Source organism: Opisthorchis viverrini (assembly GCF_000715545.1).
Source record: "Opisthorchis viverrini unplaced genomic scaffold opera_v5_344, whole genome shotgun sequence".
In the NCBI taxonomy this organism is placed as follows: Eukaryota; Metazoa; Platyhelminthes; class Trematoda; order Opisthorchiida; family Opisthorchiidae; genus Opisthorchis; species Opisthorchis viverrini.
In genome coordinates, this window is record NW_008752005.1 from 434,725 (window position 1) to 445,367 (window position 10,643).

The 10,643-nt window shown below is 42.1% G+C and overlaps 1 protein-coding gene across 1 annotated transcript; it reads right to left on the reverse strand.

Moving 5' to 3' along the window:
* Positions 1-7,612: 7,612 nt before the first annotated feature.
* On the reverse strand, positions 7,613-10,322 carry T265_15095 (hypothetical protein; the record flags this gene model as incomplete). Its single annotated transcript, XM_009176552.1, has 3 exons — positions 7,613-7,750; positions 8,394-8,433; positions 10,231-10,322. The coding sequence occupies 3 exons, from the start codon at positions 10,308-10,310 to the stop codon at positions 7,673-7,675; spliced, it is 198 nt and encodes a 65-aa protein (XP_009174816.1).
* Positions 10,323-10,643: the final 321 nt, after the last annotated feature.

A 10,643-nucleotide genomic window follows, 5' to 3' on the forward strand; every position in this document is an offset into this window, starting at 1 on the left:
TCCATCTAGGCTTAAAGCAGCTGAAGGGTGAGTCCAGCTCGAACTAACTTTACTTGGAAGGTAGAACCTTCACCGAAACGCGACGATATGCTGGCAAACATTACGGATTACGTGATAGTTAGTGGTCTTCCATATCGTTTTTAATGTCCACTGTCTTGACAACGATATGAATCTCAAGTGTGCATTACGTGTGTTCCCGTTTCAATACTTTTCCGCTGTATATAGGGGCAGTGGTAAGATTTGAAATCCTGATGTGATCAAGTGAACTAATAAACTGATGACGTCACGAGAAGATTAGCAGATTCTAGGCAAGTTCACGTCCATATTCCTTTCATTTTGACGTTAGTCCTACTGTACACTGATGCAATTATTTTGGTGAGTCTACACCAAGGGTGGATGAACTGGACTCGCAATATTTTCTACTGTGTTCATTGTGATTGAGGGCCACACAAACGCAGCAATAGTGCACACAATTGCAGGTACTGAGACGACGGTGTGACTGTCATGCATCTTCCGTATCCGGTCGTTTGGATTCCTTTTCGTAACCAGCTGAGTTCAACTCACGGGTCTGCTGTTTTGACTCGTTACTCGGTAGCGCTCTCACCTAATGTGAACACTAGACTACTGAATCAGCCAAGCTGGAGCCTAGTCCGCGCATTGCGATGTATGAAACCTGCAGAAAATATATATTCAACTTCTCTCACCTCGAATGCCAATAGCAGACATTTGAGTTATTTATTGCTGATTTTCTACTCACTACTTTCGACTGCGAAGCTGCTCTTCTTCAAGCTAGATTTTCTTCCAGATATACCTTTTAAAGCTGACCGATTTTCTAGGTGATTTCATGGGGAATTCAACCGAAATCCACAGGGGAAATATCATCGGATGAACTGAAAATGAGGTAACAAGCGGGACAAAAAATGAACGTTAGTGAATGAAAGGACGCGACTAGGAAGAGCCATGTACAATGTTCCAGTGTGGTCATGAATCTTGGGTTGACTTTTGGGTGCAAACCGGTGGAAACCGGAGTTGTCCTCGCCCATCCCTGAAAAAGACATGTGAATGTCTTTAGAGGTTGGCATCGTCCCAGTGATGTCCCTGATTCTGGCCTTGCAGTATTTTACAAACTACCCTGTACCAGGTACCTTTCTCGGCCAACTGTGAGAAATGGCGCCCAAGTTTTGCTGACCAAAGACAAAGTTGTACGGGGAATACAGAGAAAACGAGGTAGAAAAATCAACATCACTCAAGTTATTGGATTTGGGTGGCAAACCATAAAGAGAATAAGTCTCATTATGGACCGGGTTATTTTATGATCTTCGCGGAGATGCGCAAGTTGGTTCCAACGACCCGTCAGCTTTACGTCGTAATCAGCATAGAACCAACAGTGACAGTGGTAAGTGAGCACAAATGAGAGGTACCCATAGATGAGGAGTTGCCCGGGGGGGGGGGGGGGTCGAATTCAGTGCCCAGACACACTGTATCCCCCTGTTGCTTGACGGCAGAAATGCCAAACTTTGTTTGCGGTTTTATAGGCTACTGGCAGCAGGTGTACTTCCTGGCTCATATCTATTGCCTTTGGTGGAAACGAATAGGTCACTGTAGAGTTTAATGTGCTTTTTGGTGACCGGTAAGTATCATTCAAGTCGAAAAGTGCACACTCGGGGACAGAGAGTCAAGAAAAACAACTGCCGTACCAACTGTGAACTGAACCGTCGTGTGTACACAGGACCAGAAAGGTCTGAACTTGACCTGTCGTAGCTCCGTCGTAAAGCAAAATCAGTGGTGAAGGATGGAAACTTTACGTTCATACTACAGGTCTGATGACAACATTAGCACTGTGACAAGATCATGTTCTGCTCTTGTATCTGGTCAGGCCTTAGGCCACACAAACCCTTCATTAGTTCCACGTGTGTGTCCATCCAAAGGGAAGGATACTGAGAAACCGATAGGTATTAGTGAAAGCGGGAAAGCCCTTCGCTGCGAAGTCATATATTAGCAAACACGAACTAAGCAGTTACAAGTCGTTAGATAGGAAAAACGCGTCTCGTATGAACAGTCTTCAAAAATTTGACATTCTCAAGCGTCCCTCTTAACTTTCCTGGATATTCATTGACTATTTAGAAGCAGGGAAGAAACACTGCAAAACAGTTCTACAATTTCCGTAGTAATCTTCACCCTACATCAAAAGACTACTTGCATGTTTCGTCAGCATTATACACCACTATTCTCGTAGTATATTTTGGTTTGATACCAAAAGAGCGGTGAGTCTTGGGGTCTTCTTTGCTCAAGTGACTCCTTTCTCTTTTTCAAGTACGGTTAGCACTATTCAAGGAGGCACTGATGGAGAATGATATATTAGCTAAGCATGAGAGAGAAAGCAATTAGCTGTTTCTTCACTTTACAAAAAATCGCCTGTCATATAATGGTCTCAAAGACTGACATTAGGATATGAGGAAGGATTGAGTATCCTTTTACGTTTGAAACTGAGCTATGATGGGACATCAGCAAGATTTGTTGGCACGTTTGACTACCCAAACTCGTTTGTGAACCAAAAATTAAAACGGTACCGTGATACAGTAATGTTGTAACCTTGTCTCCCTAAATTTCGACAAACTGTGACTCAGAGAAGGTCGAATCACTGTGTACCCACTCATTCCACCGTAGATTTTTCAAGGGACTCTGTGGCAAGGATGTTTTGTCTTTCTGTAATCCACCTCTGGATATGAAAAGACGTGGTTATATTTGTTCCGCTGAATGTGCTTATGAACTTTTCCGAGAGCCATTGGAACAAACCTGGTAACATCTCACTCCTGGAGCATCCTCCACTGAAGCCCAAAATCCAGCTGGCTATAGCTGTTCTGAATCGTCACAACAGACAAATTCTTGCGGGCGCTCTTTATTGGGACAAAGACGGGGTCGTCAAGCCGTTTGGTAGCACACGTGTGAGTTGTTTGTCGATCCCATATGTGAGCGAAATCAGGTTCCAAAGTCATTCCTTGATTTGGTATTCTACAGCTTCATTCAACAGCTGACTATTTGGCACATCCACCGTTTGCCCTTAACTTACGACTTGACATCGCCACTTACCACAGTGCACCACCTCAACTTACCTTGGTTCCACAACGGGCTATGCAGTTTTTCAGTCTAGTCAAAAATCATGGTAGTGATGCTCTGGTTGCAACTGGACTAGTCTGAATACAGACCAATGCGCGTCAGAAATGGCTTCATGTGTTATGCCCTTATTCATGCGAACGGATGTCACAACCAGATTATGTATAGTAGACCAAAGTAGTAAGGTTGCTCGTTTTGGCCGTCAAATATAGTCTTATACAAAAGCGAGAAACAGAGTGCCCTGCAATTGAGAATCAACATTAGACAAGTGGATGATTGCATAAAACAGCCAATCATTGGAGCGTGCTTATTGGCATATTTTGCCGGTAAACTAAGTGGGTTTTTTTGGCAGATGGAGAGTACCTGTTGAGTGCTTGTGCGGCATTTGTTCATCAGTGGTTTCCATGGACGTTTTGTCTGGTCGAAACGGCGATTTACGGAGTTAAAAATCGATGTTCCTATTGGAGAGTTTTTTTGATACGAGACGTTTGCATTCGCTCTCGTTTATTAGAAGGCAGCTATTCAAAGTTTTCGGCGACCAAAAGGCAACCGTTTAGTCTACTTAGGCTAGCAGAAAATCATTCAGCGGTTGCCTTAGTCTTAAATAGCTCGTATGAAAATTGCTGAAACGGAGCGAAAGCTGTCCATCCTAAAGGAATTCCGCTCACCACCGATTGTCAGTTTGAATGATTCTCCGTTGGAATACCTTTCATTGTAATGGCTCATAAAACGACAAGAGTGTGCTTACCACCTGAAAAAGCGCGAATCAGTCTGTCAATCAAACCTATCTTGGATGGTTGAACACGAAAGAACGGAAATTCGTTTGGACTTGCCGCGAATAGGTGTAATTAAGCTGACAGGCAAAAATGACCCGAGTTCGATAGGATGTTTTTGTTCCTTTTACATGAATTCAGTGACAAGCTGGTTACTTGATTTCTCCGTATGTACACAGAAAGGAAATGAGAAGTTGCTAACTAAACTAAGACAGCTATGACGGTCAAAACAGTCCATGAACACCGAACAATTTGTGCCGTATTTCGTGTTGAAATCCGAGTCAAACAGCCGAGGTTTACAAACGCAACCCTTTGCTGAACTTACTGGTTGTTTTTGTACCAGTTCTGTTTATTTCTCAAAAGAATGTCAGAAGTTTCTAATGGAAATGAACTGGTTGTCCACTTTTCTCATACTGTGAAAATGATCCATTTAACTGTTCCTACAATCTAAATTCGGGTTGTGGATTAACTCACAAGGAGCTGCCTACTTTCGATCGTTGTTTTGTTGAGATCCACCAATGTTGAGGGTTGTCTAGAAGTATGCTTGTTCCCCTATCTTGATTGTTGATTGGCAAGGCGATTGATAAGCTCGATAAAAAAGCCCAGTAACCAACGTGCACAGCCAAGCTGCCAAAAGTCCCAAAAGTTGTGAGCGCTGACATCCAGTTGAACAATAATATTAGAGTGGAGTAAAGTACCCCTTGGGTATAAGTGACAAAAGATCTGGATTCTCACCGATCTAGAGAGAGAACCAGAAAGTCGAAAATATAAATAACGGGATGAACCCACATTTGATAGAGCCAGATGAAATGGTGGGCTACCGGCAAACAAATTAGGGCACACTTTCGGTAGATAAAGCTACGGTTTGGGCAATCGAATGGTTTAGACAACGGGTGTTCTGGTGACGGATGCCATAAATGAACAACAAGTGGTGAGTAAATAAACGTCCGGTAATTGCGAAACTTTGCCTTAGCTGACAGAGGAAGGAATGCGCCATTCCATCGGCAAATCGGGTCTGATTTCAGGTTGTCGGGAATTTTCAGAATTCGTATTCACGTCCCTTTGACTCAAACCATCACGCTTCTGTTCTGGAACAGTTTTCTAGTGAAACCACGTCAGACATGGAAAGCACCGAACACGGGTTTTGCTCTTACTAGAGCTAATCAGTAGTGTATATCTTTGGACTTATCGGGATTCGAGCCTCAGACATCTGATAAACCATGCGAGCGTCGGAAGCCCATTACTTTTCGTGCCTGAACAAGCAAGCTTATTTACACCTGAGCAAAGAAATGGATATACCTAAAGAATAAGACAAAGTCATGGAGGTTCTGCCATTTTCATGCTTCCATTCGATTGACTCACATTCTTGATTCTAGTCCTGGCGACAATTTTCCGTGACGGGAAGTTTCTTTTATAAGTCAGAAAACTCTCATTCTAACGGACCTCTTGTTGGCCAAATAAGAAACTGGACCCGAGTATGTCTGGAGTATTAGGTATCGGTTTCAAAAAATAATGGTCTTTAAATTGTCTAATTTTCTCACTACCGGTTTGAGGTGGCGTTATCGTTTTTTCGGTTCAACAAATTATTTTACGCATCACAACATGTGTTTTTTACAGTTCGCCGGAAGAATGAAACTGAATCCAAGTATTCTGTAGCTTACGCAATATAGTACTGAGACTTTATGAAGCTGTACTCAATGAAGCCAGTAAATTAAGAAGTAAAACAGTATCTCGCTCAGTATAACAGCGTGGCGCCTTTTCCGTCTTCTTTTTTCCATGTTGTCGCTGTCGACCATTATTATAACTGTTCTTGTAATAAAAAGGTTTATGTTTGAAAAATGCAACCAAATCGCAAAATGTATGGTTTTGTAACACTGTGACGTATGGCTTATCAAACTCACCTTGCTATAGACTGCTGCATGAACGCCCGTTCCTATGGTCAGAAGCAAAAAGCTGATAGTCAAAGATCTGTGTGACTGAAATAAGCCGCATTCGTCTGAAGTGTCCTAGTAAGGACGTCTTTTGTGTCCAAACTTCGTTTGACTACTTTGTTGCATCTCAGCCGATCGGTTTCCGCTTTATTTTTCTTTCTCAGGGGTGAAGTAAGGTTTCAAAAAGAACAAAACTGGTTCTCAAATAAGTATGAGCAGCTGTACGAGTAGTGTGTTCCGTTTTCAAGTAAACTCTGTATCTTGAAACAGACTAAAGCCCAGCGAACTCAGTAAACTGTAGCTGAACATGACCTGAAATCCGGAGCTGGCAAACGGGCGATTCGTTAGGTGTGCAGGTTCATTTTTCACACTTAATATGTAGTGTGTCACTGATTTGTTCATTAGACCCAAACTAATGTGTCTCATTTGCTTCTGAAATCTCACCCAGTTTCATATGCCAGATGGACGACATCTAAACCTTCATTATGAAGGTTTGGCTGGACGGTCATTTTATGCCGGCTAGCTGCTCACTTGATTTGCTCTAGGAACATAATGCATAGAACTTGTAATCGAAAACTGCAGATCTACACCTAAGAATGGTATCACGCAATTACCAATGACATTACAGGCTTCCGATACACCGAGAATAGCGCCAATTATCCGAAAGAAAGAGGTGAAATTGAAATTGAAGACTCGTTGTTGGCCATTAGGTTTTCAGTTGTGGGGTGAGTTAAACTGCGTCGTTGTGGCCGTTCAACGAAGTACCGAATCAAGAAAAAAGAGGTTGCAAGTTTTTACTCGGGGTCTAGCAGCAAGATACAAGTTCGTTTACAGCCAAGAAACAAGTGTCCTTCCTTGGATACGGCCCTAAAGTTCCGTAAGAGAACAGTTCAAAACGCGGCAACGCTTATTTATTGAATTACATTACCTCACCAACATCCCTTGATTATTAATTCCGAACTATCGGAGATTCACGGTGATTTGCATCAAGGTATCTAAACAAGTGGTTCAATGGTTTGGTCTGTCGGTCGTCTCAGCTACTGGATTCTGTCGAGCATTTCTTGAGTTGGCTCAATCAGGGTGACATTTGGTTCATCCGGTCTATGGTCTGTTGTAACAGTCTAAATTAATTACCTGTTGAACGATAGCTATTCGTCGTCTCAACCAAGAACCTTGGTTGTCTAAAGCCTTGCTCAAAACCAGCTACTATCTACGTTTTACACTGCACTAACTTAATTGGTGACTGTATTCACGCGTATATCGCAGCCTCTATAGCCAGGCATCGACGGATTCAAGCAGAGCTCACCCTACTCCATCGTTTAACAGCAACCCCAGAATATTCCAAGACTGCTCAAGTCTCTTCTGCAGAGCCGCGTTTATCGTGTTTGTAGGCTTGCACTTATATTTGGGTAACAAGAAAAGTAATGCTTGTCCCAGTAGACACTCAGTTTTCACCCGCAGAGCATAATCGAGATAGTACAATTAGTTAGCGTGGAATTCCCACTGCATGAGTGGTTGAGTCTTGAGTTAGAAGACCTGGCCTACACGGGCCATGGGTTTATGGAAAATCAACTGCAAAAGATTCAGTGGGGTCTGTCTGTGCAGTGAGATAACTTCTTCAACACAAGTAGTCAGTTTTCGAACTGGTGACTACCACTGATACGAAAAGTCGGAAAACCTCAAGTTTTCCTGTAGAGTAATAGCGCGGAACCACACAACTAGAAAAGTTGCCTATCAAGTATTGCATGAACTCGCAAAATACCCGAGGACAAGAAAACAGCATCGCTTTGTTTTCTGGTAAAATTGTTTTATTTGCGCAGTATTCTATTCATTGGAAATTATTTCGCCTGAGAATCAGCCACGGAATCGATCACGTCGTTTAACTGGAAGACCAAGGAGAAAATCTTCTTCGGTTGCGTCTGAGCAATATTTCTAAGAAAGAGAAGGAGGAGAATGCATTGATTAGGTGCCTAAAAGATGATTGAAATAGACATGCATGGGTAATTGAAAATCAGAAATCTATTGGAAGTTCTTGCACCGAAATTAGGGCCCTGCTCCTAGGAAAATCTAAGACAGTGTGAATGTACCCAAAGAATGGAGATTCCACCAGCTTTTGTCCGAAATTCATCACCACATTTATTCCAGACCAGTCCCTTCACCTGGCAGTACAGTTAGGACATTATCATACGTAAGATTACGGCGGTTGTTATTTGTGTAAGAAATTCCAATCAGTAAGACCGTATGTTCTCCTGTCTGTTTCCTGCCCATTGAAGGCCCGAGTGAGAGTGCTGTGGGCAGAAATTCAACAAAATATGAGGCTACCCATATGCAAATGAGTAGTATAAAACACGTGGTAAATGAACCAGAATGATGAGGCTGCGACCATATTCATGGGTGTCAGAAGGCACTCAGTTCTTCTCTTTTAATCGAACTTATGTCCAGTTCAACCGCCACTGGAAGAGTTATCAAAAATATACCATTAGCTTGTACTACATAGGTCAAAAAGCAGTAAAAATTTGCACGTTGTATAATTATATTCCACAAGTAACCCTCTTGAAGGCAAACGGGAACTCACCCAGCATTGAGAGCAAATTCTTTCTCGAGCCATCCAGTTTCTAAAGTGGTAATGAATCAAAAAGTTCAGAGGTGACCCAAGCAATCTGCGGAAAAACCCACTAGCAGTGTTACAAATTCTATCATTCAGTATTTTCACTGATGGTTCTATGAAACGCAAAGGATTTTGTTTGTTTTCGCAGTTTGATGGGAGGCTGAACCCCCACAGAATCCCTAAGGTGCATTGGAACTAGGTCAATTCTTTGCGCTTTTTGTCTTAGACAACAGAAACCTCCTCAATGTCTGAACAGTTGTCTTCTTCTGGAATAACGACGATACTACTTCTTTGACGTTTATTTTGTCAAGGTATTGATAAAAGTTTAGTTAAAGCAGGCCCAATGAAAGTGAGAACGAAATGCCTTTCATAACAAAGAAGAGCATAATTGAAAAGAAATCTTCAGACTGTGGTAATTTTACGATTATTTTTGCGGCAATTCAGAGTGATTTTCCCGGAAAATAAGCGCGGAAATTGTTGTTGGCCTGAAGAGTGTGCTCAACAGTCTTACGTTATTAAATCCAGCCAATATTTTGCCTGAAATACGGATGTTCAGAAAGATCTTGGGCTCACTGCTTGCCCTTTTTGCCGTTCATTTGGAAAAAGAATGCTTGAAACTGGTTCTTTAGCGTGTGCAGTAAGTTTGAATGCCATTCAGAACCGGATGATTTTTTCTTAACTTTCCGATGTCCTTCTCTTACATGCACCTTTGTAAATCTGAAGGCTGGGCTTACACAAATCTGCCCTACAATACAGCCAGATGCGATGGAAACAGTTGGCCAGGTGTTTGAACAAAGGTCAATCAGATTTATTGACGGCTGCCGTGACGTGTGTCATCTTCTGATTTTGACTATCCTCGTAATGAATATACATTATCTAAGAAGACCGTACAGTAACGGGGGCATGTATATAATTTGATGTTCAGGTATGGCAAGGATACTGTAACAGCCTGTGAACTAAAACTTAAATAAACAGTTCACAAATAAACTGACGAGAGGCCATGCATACAAGATGGCTTCGAACTCTAAACTGCAAAATATACTACTGTTACAGCCTACAACCATCGGTTGATTTTTGAGAGCTTTATCCAAGTTGAATATTAATTATTTTCTTGCGAATGTTGTCCTAAAACCTTTGCGTTTGGACCACCTTAGAAGCAACATGAATAACAACACGTAAGTTATTCTTGGAACGATACATTGGTAGGTTTTTAGATATTCCTCAGCTACTGAGATAATTAACTTCAGAACGATGGGCTTTGCATCGTTTTCGCTCCAGAATTCCGCTGTGTAAGAAAGGCTAGACTAATCAGTTTGTCTAGGAGAGTGACGGATCAGGCCCAAAAATTATCATCGTCATCATCATCATCATCATAATCGACAGTATGACATCGGTGTTCAACGCCAATTCTTCACTGCCGTACAAACATGATTTATTGGAAAGAAAAGAGTGAAGCTGGACGAGGAAGGGACTTAGTGCTAGCTTACCACAATCATTCCGAGGTTGCCTACACCTCCAGACATTCATTCAGGCAATCTGGATAGAAACTGACTAGAAGAATGCCACTGACATCGGTTGGAACTGGGAGACTTCACGCATTTGAAACCTGTTATCGCAGAACAAAGATTTAACCGTTAGTTATTTCAAATGCGAACTAAACTATCGTTGCAGCTGGAACTGGAAATGGGAGCCTCGGAAATTTTATTGCGCATCGCTAAAGTATTTTGCGTCTAAGAATATGGCCGGTTTCAACACTGTCTCAGAAGTGACAAAACACAATCAACGTTTCGCATGCGTGACTTACGTGCGTTCCACTTCAACAGCTTGGCCACCAGTTATAGTCAGAAAGCACATTGTAAAAACAATGAAGAGTTGCACATTCATCGTCGTGACTCAAGTGTCTCAAACCGCTACGGATAAAATGAAATACAGTATTTATATGATCCGGACATGGTCCTGTCTGATTCCGATTGGTCGGTTGCGAAACAGTGAAAATCAGTGGAAAATTTACGCGCTTTGACAAACAAGCACTTGGAGTAAGATAGTAGGCATGCGCTCGGTCACTGGCCTTGCTGAACCACGACGAACAACGGACTCCTGACGAATCAGGAATGGAAAAGAAAGATAAGGTTGAGTGTCTTGACCTTTTATCCGAATTCGGTAAACAACCATTTTACTCACGAAAGTGTGAAGTGAAGTGAAGCAAAATTTTGACAT